A 24,149-nucleotide genomic window follows, 5' to 3' on the forward strand; every position below is an offset into this window, starting at 1 on the left:
TCAATATGTCACAACCATTTCTCTTACCCCAGGTTCGCCTCCCCCCCAGAAAAATTCAAATAAATGGAAAGGCCTTTTCACTTCAAGCTCCAGGAATTGCAAAGGAAATATACACTTAAAAATGCGTCATTCATTTAAAGTCCTCCACTCCAATACACCCTCCAGCACACTGCAGCCCTGTTTCCATGATCCCTTGAAACTATTCTAGTTGTTCCCTCCTCTCCCTTGAAACAAACATCATTCGAAAATTTATTATTGCATACCAGGTAACATCTAAAAAAGGGAATTGAAGTTGAGTATTAATTGAAATAACGTCCAATATTCTGTAAAATCTGCCATCTGGTAACAAAACCCCAAGTGTGCCAGATTGAAGAGATTTATATTCACCTGCTGCGTCTAACATTAAACATGATGTATGGTACAGCAGCATACTGTATTCAACTTCAGAAATTGGGTTCTATTTACATTCTGAAAACAGAACATTTTCACACTGCAGCCACAAGTATTCCTGATTGGACAGAAGGGAAAGAAAATGTGCCTGGGAACCAATCAGGGTACATCAAAAGATACAAACACATCAATTAAGGTCAACTGTCTATTCCTTACCAAACACTCCACACCACATTATAGATAACTTGTGTACACCGATTACCTGGATCTTCTGCTAGTTTACTTATTCTCTCGAGCACTGCAAGGCAGTCTTTTTCATCATCGCTGACTGCCCGCAGCGTATCCAGCAAGCCTCTTGCTACCATTTGTCTATTGAAGAAAAAAAAAATTAAAGTTCAAAATACTTCTACATTTCCCCATACTGCTGTACAGACATGTTACGTTTTCTCTTTCCCACTCCTGAACACAATTCTGATAAGAAAAAATAGACACAGAAAGACATACACATGGTACTGTACAAAACTGCATAAAATTCTGATTTCTGGTGTTATTCTTTTAAGCGAAAATAATCAAGTTCATTGAAGTTCACCCAAGTCATAACTTCAAATTTTCTGATGAAAAATTAGACAGTAGCATTGGCAGAAGCCTAGGTATAGATATTATTCTCCTCAGCTACATTAAAGGATTCTTTATATTATGGAAAACCCTTTTACATTGCACTGAAACAATAGGCAAAGCATTCAAGTTGAAATAAAGTTTAAAATCAATTTTCAGATCCATACATTCTTAGATAACTAGAGCAAAATGCTATCCCTCCCAGTAGTATTGTCTTGCAGAAGCACTAGTAGATACTGCTTTAAGCAGGTCAAGAACTTGTAAAAAACTACAGCACATCTTCAGCTGCTTTACAGTAGTTGGCCTTTGAAATACTGTATCTTCAAAAGGCCAAACTCTCAGCATTCAATATGACATTAATCCAGAAAGGGCCAAAATTAATTTCTAATTGCTGGATTTTATCCATGAGAGTGGCACAACAGAAAGGATAGGAATCGGGTTTGATGGGGGACCGTCAGCATTTGGGTGGGGAATAGATTAGGGGGACAAGATCAGCATCCAGTACAAATTTCTTTATGAAGGAGAGGAGGGTAACCAGACAACTTCATCACTTCAAGGCAAACGCTTCCCATTGTTGCAGCAACAAGCAGTTGGATTTGGAACCTTCTAACAATATTGTTAACATTTAGAATTAAACAGTGTAGCTGATTAGGTCATAAAATTGGGAGAAATTTGCAAAAACATGGGAACAGCATTGTGCAAACTGGGAAACTTTCAGATAGGAAGTGTCATTTGAAGTAAATGAGTACTCAGAAAATTAATTGTACTAACACTTTTTACCCAATTCCACTCTGTACTGCACCTAAATAAGCACATACTGACTTAGTTGCAGGGCATCAAATGGGGTTATTTTGAAACAATTTTTTTAAAACCTCAGCACAAATGGCAAATTTCATTGCAAATCAATTTAACAGAATTCTTGTAACACTGAATTACACATGTAATTTACACATGTAATTTATTTCTGAATAGGTTACAACTCTGTGTGACAACTGCTATGCAACTCAGTCGGCTAGCCACATACTCCTATCGCAATTAGGTACCTTGAAGGGCAGGGAAATTTTGAACAATATTCAGATGCTATTTTATTTTGCTGCTATTATATTTTGGTTTAGAAGCATACCCATGATCCAAAGAAATCCCCTTTTTACCCAGAGAGTGGCGAATATCTGTAATAAACTGTCGAAAATGCAGTGGAAACAGGGGTCACTGGCAGCATTTAGTACTGTCTAGACAAGCATTAGAATCACCAAGGCATAGAAAGCTATGGGCCATGTCATAGAAAATAGGATAGATGATGCCCACTGGTCAGCATGGACAAGGTGGGCCAAATGGCCTGTTTCCATGCTCTTTGATTGTCAGACTCTACAATTAGAGGATTACCTCCAAACGGTTGAAATTGTATACAATGACAAAACAAAGGAATCCTCTCCTCATTACACAAGCCATCGGTTATATTTTATGATCCATGACTAACTAGCACGTTTCCACTTAAATACTGCACTTTTCATAGGATAAACTTCCTGAATAAACGGGACCTTTCCTGCATTAAAAATCTGGGAACATCTGTAGTATATGACCAACAAGTCGAGCAATCAGAGCAGGCTCACCCACAAGCAAATGCTTTCACTGTGATCACCAGATGTCAAAACTTAATCCTTTTGAATGTTTCCAACATTCGAAACACTCAAAAACAAATCAAAATTTCAAATTATGATTTTGTTAACAAAAAAAAAAGCACTAATGAACAATTAGAGAAATGTAACTAACTTATTTTAGTCCCTTGCAACTGTTCCTCTCTATTGAAATGGATAAACCATGTTCAACAGGACAGCATTAAATGCTGGAAATTCCTCCTATTTCACTGGACTCCAATCTACTGAATCAGAATCTCAGCAATGACTTGTTGTCAGGAAGTTCAGAATCTCTGTCTTCACACACATATCCTGACTTTGCTGGCAGATATAGCGGGAACCGGCAGCATCTTACTGCAAATTCCGAAGGCAAATACCACAGATCTGAAGAATCTTTTAGTGCGGAGGCACCACAACCAATTACAATACCCAAGTCATGACACAGGCAACTTGATGTTTCAAACAAAAATACGGGAGTCGGGGCTGCAAAACAACGTGCTTAAAAAAATTTAATTGAGCTACATCAGTTTTGACTCTGTGACAGCAATTGATTCATGGGGGGGGCTATGGGCTTGAATCACATTATGGAAGACGAAGCGCAAAATCTTTGCTTAAACTCCAATTTAACAAGAGCATTGGAATGTTGTTGTTTTCTGGTTGAATTCATTGGCTTTTCTGCCATTTCAAATGGATGCAAACATCTTGTGAAATCATTTCTACGAAAAGCTCTCTCCAATGACCTAGCTAATATTTTAGCATAATTTGCATTGTCAAGAATAGTACAGATTATTTAGTCAGTGTCAGATTGCAGTTGAAATGAAATCTTGCGATATAAAACCTGGTTGCAATGTTCCTTATATAATATTTACAATTTTGAAAGAATGCTTCATCGATAGCCAATACCATGAATGCCATGAGGTCATGAAAAACCTCGGGATCCGAATTTGGTTCATGGCAGGAAACAAAGGGCGATACTTTGTGACTATTTTATTGTCACCAGTAGAGCTCCTCAGGGAGCAGTTCTCAAATCCATGCTTCTTGTAACTTATAACTTATGGAAGTCTATACACATGGTTTACCTCATTTCGTACTGCCTGTTTGGTCATGGATCCATAGAATATTACAGTCCCTTCTAGTCTGTGCCAAACTATCATTCTGCCTAGTCCCACTGACCTGCACCCAGTCCATAGCCCTCTTATCCATGTACCGGTCCAAATGCTTTGAAATGTTAAAACTGAGCCTGCATTTACCACTTCAGTTGGGAGGTCGTTCCACACTCCCACCATCTCTGTATGAAGAAGTTCCCCCTAAATTTTTCCCTTTCACCCTTAGCCCATCTCCTCTGGTTTATATCTCACCTACCTTCAGTGGAAAAAGCTGACCTACATTTAATCTGTCTAGGCACCTCAATTTTAAATATCCTATCAAATCTTCTCTTATTCTTCTACAGTCCAGGAAATAAAGCCATAACCTGTTTAACCGTCCGCTGTAACTCAGTTCCTGAAGTCGAGGCAACAGAAATCTTCACTGCACTTTTTCCAATCTTGTGGATATCTTTCCTATAGTTAAGTGACCAAAACTGCACTCGAATTTGGCCTCACCATTATACAACTTAGCATAACATCCCCACTCCTATACTCAATACTTTGATTTATGAAGGCCAATATTCCAAAAGATCTCTCTACAACCTTGTCTACTGTGACACCAGTTTCAGGGAATTCAATATCTGCATTCCCAAATCCCCATATTCTACCACACACCTCAATGCCCTACTTTTTACCGTGTATGTCCTTTCTTGATTTGTCCTTCCGAAATACAACACCTCACACTTATCCACATTAAATTCCATCTGTCATTTTTCAGCCCATTTTTTGAGCTGGTCCATAGGTGGTCAATTTAAGGTTACATTTGTTTAATTTACCCTTGTATGCAACATTCATTTTTTTTAAAAAAAAGGAAATATCTCTAGATTAAGAACACTTGGCATCCATCCCATTTTTTTTTAAAGTTCTGAAGTAACCAAAGAGGTTATGGTGAGCCAGAGTTTCCTAACAGAGACAACAGGTTGATTGATGATGAACAGCTTTGCTTGCTTATACAGGTCCTTCCTTCCTCCCCCCCCGCACCCCCCTCCCCACTGGATGCATAACATCTAAATTCTAATTACTACTCCTAATGATCTTTCACCAATTTCAATGGTCATGGGCAAAAGATAACCAAGAAGCAATGGGATGAAAATTTTTTTTCTAGGAAGGATTTAAGGTCTTCAAGTCATTTTCTGAGCACCAGCCTTGTTCTCTTCATGACAATGTTCAGAACAAAGGGGTTGATTGGGATCCTCAGTACACATTCAACACAACAGAAATCCAGGAGCGTAGTGGTAGCTATGAAGAGGAAACGAGAACAGAGACTACACGCTGGAGTCAGTTTCATTTCCGACTGTTTTATTTCAAAAACCCGCGCTGCGCCTTATATGGCGGCCATGACAGGACGATGCAACCGAGCGCACATGCGCGCTCCCTCGGCCCACGAGGGAGCCCCAACCGGGCAGCGCCATCTTGACGCGGCTGTAGCCATAAAAAACACCGAGTCGGTTTGCCTGCATCGTGAATGTGCGCCGCCCAGGAGTATGAAAAGCTAGCTCTCAATGAAAGCATTAGTAATTTTCAAATACGAAGTGGCAAAAATGTAAATTTTCTGAAGGAACACAAAAAAAAATCTATTTTACCACAATCTGCAGTTCTAAACTCATTCAAGTGTTCATGTGGCTGAGAACTATTATTTCCATTAATCTTTTGCAGAACCCAAACCTCATCAAATTGTTCCAATTTTCTACTGTTAAAATCAATTGAAAAGTTCCTGTTTCCCTTCTGTAAATGGAGCCTAATAATAATTTATTGCTTTTCCTGATAGAGCCAAATTCATTTTTATTCACACAAAACAATCTCTCATTCCCACCACTCTTATATTAAAACATACCTGTCATTAAATCCTTCCCTCAGTTCTATCACTTCAAAACTAGGTCTTCATATTGGTCAAGACCTGACTCAATCATGAAAATATTGTCATTTCCTCCCCCACCAAAAAAAATCACAATTTTGTAATAAAATTACAAAGCTTCATGAGGAAAATTATGCAATCTGCATCATACTTCTGACAATATTCATATTATATATATATAAAAATAAATAATATTCATATTATATATATAAAAATAATATTCTTGTTTTATATATATATATATATATAAAAATAATATTCTTGTTTTATATATATATATATATAATTCATATTCTTTTTCTTTGGCTTGGCTTCGCGGACGAAGATTTATGGAGGGGGTAAAAAGTCCACGTCAGCTGCAGGCTCGTTTGTGGCTGACAAGTCCGATGCGGGACAGGCAGACACGATTGCAGCGGTTGCAGGGGAAAATTGGTTGGTTGGGGTTGGGTGTTGGGTTTTTCCTCCTTTGCCTTTTGTCAGTGAGGTGGGCTCTGCGGTCTTCTTCAAAGGAGGTTGCTGCCCGCCAAACTGTGAGGCGCCAAGATGCACGGTTTGAGGCGTTATCAGCCCACTGGTGGTGGTCAATGTGGCAGGCACCAAGAGATTTCTTTAGGCAGTCCTTGTACCTTTTCTTTGGTGCACCTCTGTCACGGTGGCCAGTGGAGAGCTCGCCATATAACACGATCTTGGGAAGGCGATGGTCCTCCATTCTGGAGACGTGACCCATCCAGCGCAGCTCACACCAAGACACAAGAGAAACTTGTCCGTGAACTACTCTTTGCAGACGATGCCGCTTTAGTTGCCCATTCAGAGCCAGCTCTTCAATGCTTGACGTCCTGCTTTGCGGAAACTGCCAAAATGTTTGGCCTGGAAGTCAGCCTGAAGAAAACTGAGGTCCTCCATCAGCCAGCTCCCCACCATGACTACCAGCCCCCCCACATCTCCATCGGGCACACTAAACTCAAAACGCTCAACCAGTTTACCTATCTCGGCTGCACCATTTCATCAGATGCAAGGATCGACAATGAGATAGATAACAGACTCGCCAAGGCAAATAGCGCCTTTGGAAGACTACACAAAAGAGTCTGGAAAAACAACCAACTGAAAAACCTCACAAAGATAAGCGTATACAGAGCCGTTGTCATACCCACACTCTTGTTCGGCTCCGAATCATGGGTCCTCTACCGGCACCATAATTCATATTAAAATATATCTAATATATATATAATATTCATATTGCTACTTTTACTAAATGTTGTGTTACATTTAAAAAGATCTCCGTAGATCCACCCACAACCTTGCAGTGTTGGATACCTTGCCACTCTGGTCACCCCACTGAAACTCTACACTTCAAAAGATCATGGCAGGAACATTAAAGTTCCAGCATACAATCAAATTTATGAGCATGTGGTTTTGGCTCAGAAATTTGCTTCTTATTGCAATTGCTGCAGTCTAAAACAGCAGGAACTGACACACCTTGCCAGTACATTAAACTCCATGTCAGGGCAGCAACTAAAGACTGCTGTTGCAACAGCCTTCCGCGTATATTTGCTTTGTTTTACCACTGCAACCAAGACAAACTGTCAAATGACAAAGATGATTTGAATGTCTGAAACAGGAAAGCTTCAAGAATGTTGTTTTATTTTCATTAAGGATGCATTCGAGCAGTAACATCACCAACATTTTGCACCACAAAGAACAAGGCTTGGTACTCTTGATTCATGGCATTTTTGCTGGATGCTTTCTTTAGGAAGACACCCATTATAACATTTAAGCAGTTACAAACTATTCTGACATGAAAATCATATGAATTTCTATTTTCCTGGTTAAGCGAATATGCATACTTTCCAAAGACAGATAACGCAAACACAAAGACAAAAGTCAGATAAAGTCTGTCAAGAACAAACACTTTCTTTCAACTACCTTGTTGGAAGTCCAAAATGATGATTACCATATATTTTGGCTTATAAATCAAGTCATGAAACCACCCCCCCCCCCCAAAAAAAAATCTCTCAAACAACAGGGGTCAACTTGTACATGGATATACTTTTGAGACCATAAATTCAGCTCAAAATCCAATCCATGCCGATCCGGTTTACAAGTCAACCCATAAAAAACCGATTCGGCATACAAGTTGACACATGATTAACCAAAAAAACTAACTATAACAGATTTTCATTAAGATTTTTATTGAAACAATTAAAAATTGACAACCCTTCAAAAATCACTCCTCTCCCTATCATCACCTGAGGCAAAGATGGTGGCAAGCACATCCATATCTTCACTGCTTAAGCAGTCATCATATGGGTCCCAGTCTGTATCTGATGAGGCGGTTTCAGCTTTGTTTTCAATGTCCCACAAAAAAATCATCTTCTGTGCCATCAATTGCACAAGAGATACTGCACTTTTTGAACAATGTTATCAGTCTCTACTTTAACTTTGTCCCATGCCTTGAGCACAAAGTTAAACAGCACATCAAATGATGTTGCACCCATTGCCCCGCCTTTTGTAAATGACATTTCTGCTCTTGACATCCAAGTATTCCATTCCTCGCGCACATGGTCTTTGAATGGTTTGTTCAAGCAGACATCGAAAGGTTGTCAAATCACCCGGGATAACTGGCATGCAAGTATTATGCAGTGCTAATCTATTTTTAGTCTTCTTAGTTAAGTGGGTACAAAATATATCCCAGACCTTTCTCAGTTCTTTGCACAAACTGCCTGGTCGCCTGCTCTCAACATTATTTATCCATAGCTTTACACTATTTTCATCCATCCACCCTTTTTCATGAAAATTTACAAAAATATGCCAACAGGAAATTTTATTTTAGGTATAATTGTGAGTTTGAAAATTACCATGGGTCTTAACGTCATCCTGTGGAGCATGCACAATAACACCACAGTAAGCCTGGCCCTTTTACGGCCTGTACAGTTTGCACAGTTTTAACATCTTTCCTTTTCTTTTGGTAGTTTCTGTGCAATTTTTATTTTTTGTCGTAATACCAGATTTTTCCTTTTCATGAAACTGTGGCATCAGCGTACTGTAGCCTCAAAATCTTTACGGAGGTTTGGAGGCGACTTTGGCCACTGCAGTGCAAGTGTTATTTTATTTTCGGTGACAACGTAGTAATTTTGCCTCTGTTCATGCAACATGATTTTCCAACTCTGGCCAATGAGTGATTCCTTTTCTCAATGAACATTGCCTTTTTGGAATTTTTCTTCAAGTCTCTTCTTTCTTCCTCCAATCTCTTGCCAACTTCTCATCAAATTTTCTTGGAGCAGCAGCACTTCTATTGCTTTCAATTTAAAACATGCTTCATACTTTCATCGCAAGTTGTGTTGTGTCGATGGACCCTCCACGATAGCAATCACCTCCAACCAATGCCCAGCAAATCAATCCATGCAATCTTTGGGAGTCAACATATACACCAGTCAGCAGCCCACCTCAGGCATTGTGACATTGGCATCCCAAAAATTGGGGTTGACTTGTCTGCTGGATATACCATAAAATCCTTAAAATGAGGACGAAACATGGGGGTCGACTTATACACCAAAATATACAGTATATATTTTTGCCTCCTATGCGGAGTTTCTCCAGCATTTTGTATATTTACTTTCTATCAACTCTTCTTCTGGACTCTCAGATAACTTTCTGCACTTTTAGGTATTGTTTAGCTGTCTCAAATGTTTACTAACAATACAGTTTTCATCAATTTTTACCCATCCTTTGACTTCCTTCCTCTTTAAAAAGCATTGGGGGCCGCTTAATTCTCAATGTTCTAATGAAAAGAATACAGCTTCGATGACAGATTCAGCAATATCAATTCAACATTACATGCTTTTTTAAAAAAAATACAATTAACTGGAAGACATTCCATCTGCATCCACAGACTTCCTAGAGTTGTCAAGAAACTATCAACTGTTAATTGTCTTTAACACAATTTCCATAAAAGATTATGACAATTCAATTTATAATTGTTGTTACAAGGTACTGAGACATTTTTGCCAATCAAAGAAGTGAGTCACAGTTAACAGTCTTCTATCCCAAAAGCAATCAACTCATGCAGACTCCTTTGGGAACAATAGTTACCTTTGAGCTTCACTTACTTGATTAAAGCAAGCATCTTTCCTGTCATTACTCAATATTCAATCAAACACACCTCTCGGCAGAGATCTGCAGATCCAAGTTGACTACTGTTCTTCCCTAACGTCAAACCTAATCAAACAGCTCCACAATAAGTCCAGATCAAGCAACAAAGTAGATCAAAACTTAAACTTGGAAACACAGGACTGCAACTACTGGAATCTGGAGCAAAACACAAACTGTCCTTAACCCTGTCTACTTTTAACTCAGATATCACCCTATACAGTTGCCCACATGTAAAACATGGCTTTGTGTTTGTGGGATGACAAGAGTACTTCAAACTATATATTATATTGTCCATTATTGGGGATTATTTGTGAATATATTTGAAAGTTTTAAATACAAACAAGTACTTTATAATTAGATTACATCTTAACCATTCAATGCCTAAATAACATTGAGCACCTTGTTCATGTTTCCTCCCTTCCCCCCACACCCCCCCCCCCAACACCAGCCCCATCCATCCACCACTAAAAAGGCTTAATTTTATAGCTCAAAAGAGTTTTTAAATTGATTTGCACAGCCATCTAATATGCCATAATTTGAGGGAATAAAATTTGATGACTGAAACAAATATTAATTTACAGAAAGCTAAAATAGAGAATATTTCAGATTTTCTGTATAAATGTACTTCTCCACATCATACCTGTTAAATGTGTTCTCACTAGCAATGTACTTATCCAGTCGACCCAACGGTGTTAGCATCTCGTCTTGAGAGACAAAATCCAAGGCTGAAGGTATAATAAGGACATCAGACTCTGAGCTGTAGTCATCCACACCAACTGGCAGAGACATCAGAAATGTTATTTGCAATTGTAACCTGTTTAATCTATAAATCTGAATGATTCCTTACAAACAGTGCTGATAAACAGGAACTTCTACACAAAGTCATTAGTGACCTGCCTCCACAAGAGCTACCTACTCAAGCTCAAGGGGTTATTGGCTGTAAAGCAGTGTTTGTTTCCATTGAGACAAGAAATTCAGATGCTGGAATCTGGAGCAAAAACACTGTTGGCGGAACTCAATGGGTCGAGCAGCATCTGAGGGTGGGGTTATTGCTTTTTTGTGTCTAGGGCCTGCACCAGGACTGAGAGCATAGAGGGAAGATAGCAGGTAACAAGGAGATGGGGAGGGGTGAGACAGCAGCTAGATGATAGATGCATCAAGGTGAAAAAGCATTATGGCAGGGGCCTGGTAGGAGGGGTAAAACTGGGAGGCAGAGGTTGATAGGTGGAAACAGACAAGGGTGATGAAGAAACCAGAAACTTTTAATGGCTCCCATAACCACCTTTCTTTACAGATTTCACCACTTGGAGCCTTTGTTTCCCCATTCATCACCTTCTCCTCGATTGCCTTTGCACTCTTTCTTGTCTGCTTCCATTTATTATCCACCTCCCTCTGTTTCTCCACCCCTCCCCACCTGCCTCCTTCTGCCGATTATCTCTCAACCCTTATCAGTCCATCCATCTCATCCTTCCACCCCTCTTTATGCCAGCTATCTTCCCATTCCATTTGCAGTCCTGATGCAGGCTATCAATTTCATGCGACGAAATTCCTTTCCTCCCCAAAGTTGCTGCTCAACTGTCCAAGTTCCGAAAGCAGCTTCTTTCTTCCGGCCGTTCCTCTGCAAGAAACACAGCTTGTATGATTAAGTGAAGCCAGTGTGAAATGGAGTTACTGGTCTCAAAACAACGAGGAAGGGAACAAAAGGTCTTTTTCCGAGATCATGAATTTTGTCAAGATTTCCTGACAAACAATAGTTCTATTGTAGTTTTTAACAGCATTAGAATCAGACAGCTGATTTAGAAAGGAGTGCTCTTCCTCCACATCTGCTTGGTTGGAGAGAAAATTACAGGCTCTCCCAAATATTCCGAGATCTGCTACATTTTAAAATACTCCACATAATTGTCAGCTTAGAAAAGCAAGCACTCAGGTGACATTTCTATAGAAATGTTGCACTGACTTGGAATGATCGAAGTAAAAATATTTTAAATTCCTACTCAATTACTATTATTACAAGTTAATAATATTAGCAGTAATTGGACGGTTGCCAGATTGGGATGAGACACAATTTCCTCCGGTTAAACAGTGTTCATTCATCATACATGACCATGAAGAGTTCTAGCAAACACTTAGTGCGGTGGTTCTCAATCCTTTACTAATCACAGAGCACTTATTGTCATAGGGATTTCTTAAAATGGTCCGTGAGCGGGAATGGAAGTTGAGAATCACTGCTCTAGACCCAATTGTTACTGAAATATTTTGCCTGAGAAAAATTGTCTTTGGAGTTATGAAACCGTAAGGAGTCAATTAAGTATGATTAAAACAGTGGTTTTCAAACTTTATCTTTCCACCTATATACTAATCACAGAGCACCTATGGCATAGGGAATACTTAAAATGGTATGCAAGTGGAAAGAAAAAGGTTGCGAAACATTGACCTAGTTCTGGGGGGGGGGGGGGGGGGGGGAGGAAGGGGCAAAATTCCGATTCAAGCATCAGTACAAAACAAGTGAAGGTGGAGTTTAGAAAAACGGGCAATGGATCCTTAGACCCAACTTTTGCCTCATTTAAATCCTTATGTGAAATTTCAGTTGGATTGCCAAAAACCTTCCAACCTAACCATCAAAATTAAGAGGCAGGTTGGACAACAAGGTACAGCTTGATGTCAGTCGTCAGAAAATTGTGGGTGGGGATTCTGAAGGTTAGGTCTCACTGATTGGAGGTAATCAACCTGGTTTTGTTCATGGTAGATTGTGTCTCATGAATCGGATGCTTCTTTTAAAAAAAATCCAAGAGGATGATAGAGAACTGAGGTCATTGCTCACTAGACTTTAGCAAGATTTTTAACAAGGTCCCATGTACCAGGTTAGATCATTGGGGATCCAAGGGAGACTGGACCATTGGATTCAAAACTGGCTTAGTGAGGTCTGTGGAGAAGGGGTATTTTTCCTGATTGGAGGCCTGTGACAAGATGTGTGCCTCAGGGGTTGGTACAGAGTCCGTGTTTACCCATATTAATGATTTGGATAGTAATACATTTGACATAATTGGTCAAATTGCAGATGACATCAATATTGGGCATATCAAGAACAGTGAGCAAGGGTATCATATGAACATAAGAAATAGTAGGCCATCGGGCCTATTGAGCCTGCTCCATCATTCAGTGAGATCATGGCTGATCTGATGATAGGCTTATCTCCAACTACCTTTTCCCCCATATCCGTTAATTTCCCTATGATGTAAAAATCTATCCGGCTTTGTCTTAAATATATTTACTGAGTTAGCCTCCACTGCTTCAATGGACAGCAAGTTCCATAGATTCACCACCCTATGGGATAAGCAGTTCCTCCTTGTCTCCAACCTAAATCTACTACCCTGAATCTTGATGTTATACTACCTATCCAAGTTTACAACAGGATCTAAATCAGATGGGAAAGTGAACCAAGGAATGGCAAATAGCATTCAACTTTCAAGTGTGGGAAGTTGCACATTGCCAAGTCAAACCAAGATAGGACTCAGAGCAAGGTGTTGAGGAGCTGAGACCTAGCAGTGTAGGTGCAAAGTATCTTGAAAGTGGTAATTCAGGTGGATAAGGTGGTGAAGAAGGCATTTGGCATGCTTGCCCTCATAGGGAAGGACATTTGAATACAAAAGTTGGGACCTCATTATTCAGCTGTACAAAGCAATGGTGAGACCACCTATACAGTTTATTTTACATGTAAAAAGTTTTTAGACCTACAGCACAGTACAAGTATAGGTTATTTTGGCCCACAAGCCCGTGCCACCTAATTTACACTCAATTGACCTACAGTCCCCAATAAGTTTTGAAAGGTGGAAGGAAACTGGAGCCCCCCTGAGAAAACCCATCCACAGGGAGAATGTACAAATTCCTTACAGACGGCACAGGATTCGAACTCCAGCCCTGATTGCTGGTGCTGTGATAGCACTGTGCTGAACGCTACGCTAACCATGCTGCCCTGTTTTGGTTGGCTAGTTTTTGGAAGGACATCAATAAGTTGGAAGGGGTGCAGAGAAGATTCATCAGGATGCGGCTGGAACTACAGGGACTAGGTTATAGGCAGAGGTTGAATCAACTAGATCAATGGACGATTCTGGAAGTAGAAGGCACAGGTTTAATGTGAAAGCTTTACAAGGGACCCAAAGGCCAATTGTTTCACTCAGAGGATGGCCAGTTTCTGGAACAAGCTGCCAGAAATAAAACTGAAGAAGTGGGCACAATTCCGATATTCAGAAGCTCCTGGTTTAATAATGGTTAGAGGATTTAGACCAAATGCAGGCAAATGGGACTAGCCCTGAATACCAATTTGGCTGGCATGGACAAGTTGAGGTAAAAGGCTTGTTTGATGCTGAATGACTAAAGCAGGAATTGTACCCGTTACACCAGGGACCCAAGATGATGAAACCCTGATAATCTATCAGAAACATACCAAGATTTTGCCTGGGCTTCTACAATGACAAAACTTACAGATATTCTATCAAAAACATACTAAGCAAATAATAAACCTTACAAATTTCTAAGCATACCCCACATCACCAACTTTTACAATGCAGTCCAAAAATCTTACCAGCAGCAAAGCTCAATTTTTAGATATAGTTAAGCAATGAAAAGACAAATGCCCCATGAATCTGACGGAATGAAAATTCTATAGGATGTACAATTCTAATTATTCCTCAACAATCATACATCCTAGTTGAGATGGTTTACATTAGGCTCCCATGATTAATCCTGAACAACAATGATCTCTTAGGACCAGATTCAATATTGATCTGGAGGGAATATAATCAGTACCATCTGGATACACAAATAGAGCAACTGGTGCTCTTTATTATTTCAGACATGTAGCCCTGATCAGAGCCAAAATAGCAGTGAGTGAACTTCCCATCATCTCCTATTGGACCTCCATCAAGGCATGTGTGGAGCCTTCAGGAAGGATAAAAAGGGTAAACACTAGAATTTTAAAACATGATCAAAAAACATTTCCAACAAATCTAAAGCTTTCTAATCAAAATGGTTAAGATTTTTCCACTTCTGGATGCTGCCAATAACAAAAAAAATGTTGTCTTGAATATTTCCCCCATCAATTTCTATACCCCTTCTCCCTTTTTGCGACACTATTTCAAAAGGATTGTTCGGAAGGTTACCACTTTTGGACCTATCTGCTCCACTAATCCAATGACCAGGCTGTTACTCAAAGCTTACAAGATACTCACATCTCCTCGATGCCATCATCAATCTTTTCATATACACCATATGTTTCTCTTCTTGTGTACAATTCCCACTGCCCTCTATAAAACTATGCGCCAAGTTGTAATTTATCAGATGCCTCCATTTTTCTTGATTTTCACATTTAAAACAAATTAACCTTCACTTTACAACAAATTATCTTCCTTGAAGCCTTAGCTATATGGGAAATTTAATTCCAGAGACAGCTTCTTTACATTTGCAAGACTCTCCAAACTCAACTTTTTGACAAATTCTCTCGAACATTAACAAAGGCAAATCAAATCTACAGTGAGCAAAGGTGATATTAATAAAACATTTAACGTGGGAATTTTCTTTCATGTTTACCTGACCAAAATCTGCACATCACCGTCCATCTGTAAAATTCTTATGCAAATTAAAAAAATAGCTAAAAATGAATAATGGGAGTTTATGTCATCAAAAGCATTAATACCAATGGATTCTCTCAAATTTCTCGTAAAATTAAATTTTTAAAAAAATAAATTATAATACTAAGCATTATGGCAGCTATATAAACCAGGATATTTCAAATAACTAGGGCCACGGGTGGCTTGGAAAGCTAATTTCCAATATAAAATGTTCAAATTAGCAATTATCATGAAAGACTTCAATAGATTAAAATCCAGATTGTCAATCTCATTCTTAAAATGACTTAAAAGTATCTTTGCAGTTAGCAATAAACAGGAGCTAATCAGTGATTCCCAACTAGAGGTGAGCCACAGCACATTTCCATGTGGGCCACGAAGACATCGCAACCCACTGAGGTCAGAGTGGGTCTGACAGAATCAAGGATGTGGTAACTGGTGAAGAAACTTCAGGAACAGGGGAGTCATGAAAGTGGCCTAAGTTTTGATCAGGAGTTTTTATATTCATTGTATGCTTGCAGTTTTTGTTCTTTAAAAATGTTAAATAAAATACTTTAAATTAGATAAAGATGTGTTTCTTACAAGAGCTTCCTTTGACTCAAAAATATTACAAGTGGGCCACGGCATGTTAGGCCAGAAGTCAGGTTGGCCTTAAATGGAAAAAGGTTGAGAACCACTGAACTAAACGATGAAGGAAATGTGCACACTGTGCCTTCTCTCAGTTGTACATCTTCAAAGACAAGATATTTACTGCCAGAGAAATTGATCAAAGCAGCACAGCAATTTAGCTTGTGCTGATCCATACATTATCTCATCCCCACCTCTTCCAAGTCAAAAGCTACAACTTTCAAGCCAAAAGCTTGCTCCCACGTAGATCTGGAGAGACAGATGTTGCAGGACTTCAAATCCCAAGAGCCAATTTAGTTGACAGAATACAATTTGTAATTTGGAGGTACAGCACAGCAACAGGCCCTTCTGGCCCATGCTGTCCAAATACACCCACATGACCTATTAAACTTTAACCCTATGCATCTTTTTAACGTGGAAAGAAACTGGAGCACCCAAAGGAATCCCAAATGAACATGGCGACGACATACATTCAGTCCTGGCTTCAAGCCCGGGTCACCAGTGCTGTAATAGCATTGCGCTAACCGTGTATTGAAGTGATTCTACAAAGAACATACACGAGTCATCCTTCTTCTGCTTCTCTATCTAAAATGGTAAGACACTGCTAATAATTACTGTACACCACTGAATTCCAATTTATAGCCAAATTACTTCACGCATATTTTCCCTCCATCCATTTCAGATAGAATCAAAAACCCAACTTAAGAAATTTTATCAATCTTTACTTGTAGTTCTTCAGAAAAGTGCCGACAGGTGAACTACTTTAGGATTCTGCCAATGCTACTCGAAAGTGTGTCACGCAAAACAAGATCAAATTAGCTTCATCAATATCCACCCTCTTGCAAGAGCACTTCATTTTACCCAGTACCTCCCCCAAATATAACAAAAAACACCCAGTAAAGAAAAATGAGATGCAATCTGAAGTTCACTGATTCGCATTCTCACAATGGCAATTCATTATGTAGCATCTCTACAGGTTCTAATATTTAAAAGATGCTTAAAATATGACCACAATGCAAGTGACGTCTGGATTTGTATCACATCAACAATGTCAATGTGGATTACACATAAAAAACATTCATATCATCCTTCACATGACAACCAGTTTATTAGAAAAAGACAGACGTTGACCTTCCTCCGATTCAACAAATCCCATGTTCACATAGACTTTTAACAATCAACAACTCTGGACATTCAACATACTTGCAAGCAAAACTTGTGGACACGTTAAACTGACTACTGCAGATGCTGAGATCACGAGACTAAATGCAATTCACAACAAAATATTCTAGGCAAAGAAATACTATTCTAAAAAGATAAATGCACATGAAACACGAGATCGACAACTATACACTAAGTCCTCTTTATCTGCAGATTATTGTAGTCTCAAGACTGACCATATGTTACAATCCTCTCCCATCCTGTAGAGTGAATCCTTTTCGCATTGGGAACAACAAAGGTCAAAAATGAGAGTTGGCTGGTGATCGGAACCTAAATGTGTGGCTGGAGTCGAGGTCTAGTTCAGGAACACCAGGGGTCAGATACATGGGTAGATTTACACCTGGGGCTGGACTCAGTAAGATGTACTGAACGCACAGTCAGAACTAGAGCTTGGTTTTGGGTTGGTTGGAGGCTGGACTGCAAAGCTGAAATTTACAATTTGAAATATTATGAAATTATTTTAGTGGAGATGTTGGCTGTTGTAAACAATGCAACTTTGGCCTCAGTGAAGCCACATTTTTTGTTAACCATGGGAATTCTGTTCAATCCCTTGCAAATAACAAGGACTTATTGTATAAACAATCTGTCTGATGAAATATGAAGGACAAACAAAAAAATGGGGGGGGTGCGAAAAATGTACGATAAGAAGGAACACAAATGGTTAATGCATAGATTTCATATTTCATGGCCAACTACACTTTTTAAAATTCAATTAAAAACATTAAAATATTCAATATGAATTTAATAATATCCTCAAATAGTTTTCTTCTACTTAAGGGCTATAATTCCCCAATTCCATTTTGACAGACTATGAGAAGTAACTTAAAAACAATAAAAAAGTACTCTTCATTTCTACAAAGTACTCTTAGTTTCCACAAAACTCGTTGGAACCTCAATCACATTGACCACAACAGATTCAGGCCAGCAAGAGAAAACTGCTGCAACCGGTCTCTTTTTGGGCTAAAAGAAGGAAAATTAATTCCAACTGGTTACCTACTGGAAACTGGCAACGGCAGATGAGGGTAGGATCAAGCCTCGGCTGTGGTGCTGCCACTCACCATCCAAGTCACATATGAAAAATGGGCACTTGGACTAAATATTGGAGGGGACAAAACGGCAAACCCAGCATGGAGTCAGACAGCACCTTAAAATAAGCGAAGGGAGGAGAAAAAAAAATATCAACTATCCCTCGATACTTTCAACGTGCATTTCAACGCAGACTGAATGCGGGCAAACACTGCCAAGCAATTCTACTCCACCAAACATTTTCAACAGAGAGAGAGAGACAAAGTGACAGCAGACAATTTCATCGAAGGCATTTCGGACTAGAGAGACCGCATGGTCTTAGAACGGAACAAAAGGCAATTCGTATTTAAAATATTCCACTGATTTACATTAATAGGCACCAACCTTCGCTTTAAAATGTATTAAGCGGGTTTTATTTCCTAATGCCTTGGCAGCCCTGACTCCCCCTTCTTCTGCCAACTACATTCCCTCGAAGACAATAAAACCAAACGATGGGGATGTTTGAAGAGGCGCCGATATCCGTGCCCGGGGACCTGAATCCAACGCAGCTCGGGTGGGTTTTTCGGGTTTATTTTCCGCCCCCGGTTCGCCTGCCAACTCCTAGAGGCGAACGTCGCCGGGACAATGGAGAGGGGGGGGGGGGTTTCAGCCCCGGGGGGGGGGGAATCGGCCCTTACTCAGCCCGGGGGCGGGCTTGGACGCTCACCCACACCCCCACAACGGGCTTCGGATTTCAGGGGCTTCCGGATTTCAGGGGCTTCGGATAGCAGGGTCTTCGGGGCCGGGGTGGGGGACTCCAGCTCGCCTCCCTCCATCCCCCAGCCCCGAGCCCCACTCACATCCGTCCAGATCCTCCTGCACCTCCTCCTGCACCAGCGACAAATCTGCAACCAAGCGGGTGGAGAGAGGGGGGGGGGGGGGGGAGGAAAGAGAGACACATTTCAAAAAACCGGACCGAAAATCGGGAGAGAGAGAGAAAACTCCCTGGAAATTCCACGGCCAAGTTGTTTTCTCCCTCCCTGCAAAAGAGTCTGAACTTTCGAGGGGGGGGGGGGCTACAAACAGAGAGTTGCCGGAATCAAGATAAGGGAAGTAATTGCATGCAAACTGGAGATCGTGCGGGTGGGGGGGGGGGGGGGGGGGGGGCCGCATAAATAAATAAATAACCGGGAGCCAGCTCTGCCCCTACCCGCCATCTTGCGCCCGGTCCTACATTTAAAACGCTCCCCGCTGCCCCGGTTCAATCGAGCCGAACGTGCGTGTCTCCGCGGGGACTGACCGGGCAGCGCACGGGGGCCTCCGCAAAGGTTCCCACCTTTCCGGGGACTTCCGGGGGGGGGGGGAGAGAGGGAGGAGGGAGAGGACGGGGGGGGAGAGGAGGAGGGGGAGGAGGGAGGAGGGGGGGAGGAGGGAGGAGGGGGGGAGGAGGGAGGAGGGGGGGAGGAGGGGGGGGGGAGGAGGGGGGGGGAGGGAGGGGGGGGGAGGAGGGGAGGAGGGGGGAGGGGAGGAGGGAGGGGGGGAGGGGGGAGCGAGGGGGAGGGGGGGGAGAGAGGGAGGGGGAGAGAGGGAGGGGGGAGAGAGGGAGGGGGAGAGAGGGAGGGGGGAAGGAGGGAGGGGGGGAGAGTGGGAGGAGGGGGGAGCGAGGGAGGAGGGGGTAGAGAGGGAGGGAGAGGGAGCCAATGGGAGGGGGGAGAGAGGGAGGAGGGGGTTAGAGAGGGGGGGAGAGAGGGAGGAGGGGGGGAGAGAGGGAGGAGGGGGGGAGAGAGAGAGGGGGGGGAGAGAGAGAGGGGGGGAGAGAGGGAGGAGGGGGGAGAGTGGGAGGAGGGGGGATCGAGGGAGGGGGGATCGAGGGAGGGGGGATCGAGGGAGGGGGGGAGCGAGGGAGGGGGGAGCGAGGGAGGGGGGAGCGAGGGAGGGGGGAGCGAGGGAGGGGGGAGCGAGGGAGGGGGGAGCGAGGGAGGGGGGAGCGAGGGAGGGGGGAGCGAGGGAGGGGGGAGAGAGGGAGGGGGGAGGGAGGGGGGAGAGTGGGTGGAGGGGGGAGAGTGGGAGGAGGGGGGAGAGTGGGAGGAGGGGGGAGAGTGGGAGGAGGGGGGAGAGTGGGAGGAGGGGGGAGCGTGGGAGGAGGGGGGAGCGAGGGAGGAGGGGGGAGCGAGGGAGGAGGGGGGAGCGAGGGAGGAGGGGGGAGCGAGGGAGGAGGGGGGAGCGAGGGAGGAGGGGGGAGAGTGGGAGGAGGGGGAGAGTGGGAGGAGGGGGGAGCGAGGGAGGAGGGGGGAGCGAGGGAGGAGGGGGGAGCGAGGGAGGAGGGGGGAGCGAGGGAGGAGGGGGGAGCGAGGGAGGAGGGGGGAGCGAGGGAGGAGGGGGGAGCGAGGGAGGAGGGGGGAGAGTGGGAGGAGGGGGGAGAGTGGGAGGAGGGGTGAGAGTGGGAGGAGGGGGGAGAGTGGGAGGAGGGGGGAGAGTGGGAGGAGGGGGGAGAGTGGGAGGAGGGGGAGCGAGGGAGGAGGGGGAGCGAGGGAGGAGGGGGAGCGAGGGAGGAGGGGGAGCGAGGGAGGAGGGGGGAGCGAGGGAGGAGGGGGAGCGAGGGAGGAGGGGGGGAGCGAGGGAGGAGGGGGGGAGCGAGGGAGGAGGGGGGGAGCGAGGGAGGAGGGGGGGAGCGAGGGAGGAGGGGGGGAGCGAGGGAGGAGGGGGGGAGCGAGGGAGGAGGGGGTAGAGAGGGAGGAGGGGGTAGAGAGGGAGGGAGAGGGAGCCGATGGGAGGGGGTTAGAGAGGGGGGAGAGAGGGAGGAGGGGGGAGAGAGGGGGGAGAGAGGGAGAGGGAGAGGGAGAGGGAGCCGATGGGAGGGGGGAGGGGTTTCCTCCTTTTGCTATTTCCTTTGTCTTAATGGCTGGTAATCATGCGTGCCCTTTTGAAAGGAGCAGTCTAACGAACACCTCCTGAGGGCAACTTTGTGTCGTGTTTTATAGTTGCATGGAAATAAAAACAGCAATGATAAAATGACAGGACTATTGAAGAGGATTCGGATTTATAGAATTGAAGATAGGACAGTTGGAGAGGATTCAGATTTATAGAATTGAAGACAGGGCAATTGAAGAGGATTCGGATTTATAGAATTGAAGACAGGGTAATTGGAGAGGATTCGGATTTAAAGAATTGAAGACAGGGTAATTGGAGAGGATTCGGATTGAAAGAATTGAAGGCAGGGCAATTGAAGATGATTCGGATTGAAAGAATTGAAGGCAGGACAGTTGAAGAGGATTCGGATTTATAGAATTGAAGACAGGGCAGTTGGAGAGGATTTGGATTTAAAGAATTGAATACGATTCGGATTTATAGAATTGAAGGCAGGGCAGTTGGAGAGGATCGGAATTTTTAAAAAATTTTTAAAAATTTTTTCACACTATGAACCATACTGACCAAAATACACACAAACACTTCCCTCTTGAATATACACAGTGTCCTTTTCTCCCCTTTTCTCCCCTCCCTTCCCTCCCTTCCCTCCCTTCTTCACCCCCTCTCCCCACCCACTCAACATTCAACCTATATGATACATTAAACCCATTAAACAATGTCATCACACAATGAAAATAAACAAGAAATTTGTGTCTTCTACTTTTACACACTGGGTCAGTTCATTTCGTCTTCTTCTCCTTCTGTCATTTTAGGGGGTGGAGGTCTGCGGTAGGACTTCTCTGTTGTGTTCCATGTACAGTTCTCAAATTTGTTCAAATACTGTGATGTTATTTCTTAAATTATATGTTATTTTTTCCAAAGGAATACATTTATTCATTTCTATGTACCATTGCTGTATTCTCAGGTTATCTTCTAATTTCCAGGTTGACATAATACATTTTTTTGCTACAGCTAAGGCTATCATAATAAATCTTTTTTGTGCTCCATCCAAATAGAGTCCAAGTTCTTTACTTCTTATATTACAGAAGAAAGATCTCTGGATTTTTTGGTATGTTGCTTTTTGTGATTTTATTTAATATCTGGTTTAGATCTTCCCAAAACTTTTCCACTTTCTCACATCCCCAAATTGCATGTACTGTTGTCCCTGTTTCCTTCTTACAGCAAAAACATCTGTCTGATACTGTTGGGTCTCATTTATTTAACTTTTGGGGCGTGGTGTATAGCCTGTGTAACCAATTATATTGTATCATGCGTAACCTCGTGTTTATTGTATTTCTCATAGTTCCGGAGCATAGCTTTTCCCATGTTTCATTCTTTATCTTTATGTTTAGATCTTGTTCCCATTTTTGTTTGGGTTTACAGCTTGTTTCCTCGTTCTCTTTCTCTTGCAGTTTGATGTACATGTTTGTTGTAAATCTTTTAATTATCATTGTGTCTGTAATCACATATTCAAAATTGCTTGCTTCTGGTAACCTCTGCCTGCTTCCCAATTTGTCCTTCAAGTAGGTTTTCAGTTGGTGGTATGCAAACATTGTACCGTGAGTTATACCATATTTGCATTTCATTTGTTCAAAAGATAATAATTTATTTCCCAAAAAACAATTTTCTATTCTTTTGATCCCTTTTCTCTCCCATTCTCTAAAGGAAAGGTTATCTATTGTGAAGTGGATTAATTGATTTTGTGTCAATACTAATTTTGGTAGTTGATAATTTGTTTTTTCTTTTCTACGTGAATCTTCTTCCAAATGTTGAGCAGATCGTGCAGTACTGGTGAATTCCCATGTTGCACCAGCTTTTCATCCCATTTATATAGTATATGTTCAGGTACCTTCTCCCCTATTTTATCTAGCTCTAATCTGGTTTTTCCCTTGTTTGATAAAAATCTGATAGGTATCTTAATTGTGCTGCAAGAGGATCGGATTTAAAGAAATGAAGGCAGGATGGTTGAAGAGTATTCAGATTTATAGCAATGTCTAAAAATGGGAGTTAAACCGTGAAAAAAAGAGAATGATATGATTGAAATGAAAAGTTGTATTTGTTTTTGAGAGTATTGCCCATCTCTGGCGCGTTTATAGTCCAATCAGAATAGCTCATTTAAAATTAAAAACAATTCTAATGCTGGAGAAACTTAGCAGGTCAAACTGTGTACTTTATACAGCAAAAACATGTAAATCTTGTCCATGTATGTTTCAGGCTTCAAGGTGTGAGCAAAATGTAGGCAGGTGCCTGAACAAAATAAATGTAAGAAATATTACACGGAATAAAAACAAAATAAACAGGAGATACTGAGTAGGATCCAAATTTCCAGCAACCAAAGTCATTTGCATATGTGGCAATTCATTGTGAAGTTAGAGAATGATATGATAAATATAAATAATTTTCCTTTTAATTTTAATATACATTTTATTGGCTGCCCTTGAGAAGATGATGTCTAACCACTGTTTTCCACCTGATGATGATATTGTTGTGCAAGATTGAGATCCAGAGAAAGAAGTCCAAGAATCCGGATGCCAGAAATCCAGACCACTAGAGAATCCCGACTTTTCGCTAACTCTCGGCTTTTGTGTGTGTGCGCTTGCATGAGGGGATTTGGCGTGATTTGGCAATAAGCTATTAAGCTTCTATAGATGCACTGTGGAAAGTATGCTGACTGGCTGTATCGCAGCCTGGGTTGGTAATTCGAGTGCCCAGGAATGCAGAAGGCTCCAGAAACAAACATACCAAGGCCCATCACAGCCTCTGACCTCCCATCTATTGAAGATGTCTATGTGAGATGCTGCCTCAAGAAGGCAGCCAACATTGCCCTGGTCACAACCTCTTCTCATCGCTACCTTCAGGTAGAAGGTACAGAAGCCTGAAGACCAGCATCTTTACGTTTAAGAACAGTTTTGTTCCAGGCTCTTGAACCTTCCCTTGTTACACTAATTATGGATGGCTCCGACACCACTGAAATGAC

At 42.1% G+C, this 24,149-nt stretch overlaps 1 protein-coding gene across 12 annotated transcripts in view; it reads right to left on the bottom strand.

Annotated features, from left to right (window-relative positions):
• The window catches only part of LOC138755787 (serine/threonine-protein phosphatase 4 regulatory subunit 1-like), an 82,211-nt gene extending 62,722 nt beyond the window's left edge, over positions 1–19,489 (bottom strand). For 6 of the 12 annotated variants that reach the window (XM_069922401.1, XM_069922395.1, XM_069922397.1 and 3 more), the window contains exons 1-4: positions 19,476–19,489; positions 19,126–19,170; positions 10,429–10,564; positions 653–759 (exon numbers count right to left, since the gene is read on the bottom strand). In XM_069922401.1, coding sequence (XP_069778502.1) covers positions 653–759; positions 10,429–10,564; positions 19,126–19,170; positions 19,476–19,482 — 295 coding nt within the window. In that variant the 5' untranslated portion in view covers positions 19,483–19,489. The other 6 variants (XM_069922394.1, XM_069922402.1, XM_069922399.1 and 3 more) reach the window with 6 other exon arrangements.
• Between the last annotated feature and the right edge of the window lie 4,660 nt (positions 19,490–24,149).

Source organism: Narcine bancroftii, chromosome 2 (assembly GCF_036971445.1).
Source record: "Narcine bancroftii isolate sNarBan1 chromosome 2, sNarBan1.hap1, whole genome shotgun sequence".
In the NCBI taxonomy this organism is placed as follows: Eukaryota; Metazoa; Chordata; class Chondrichthyes; order Torpediniformes; family Narcinidae; genus Narcine; species Narcine bancroftii.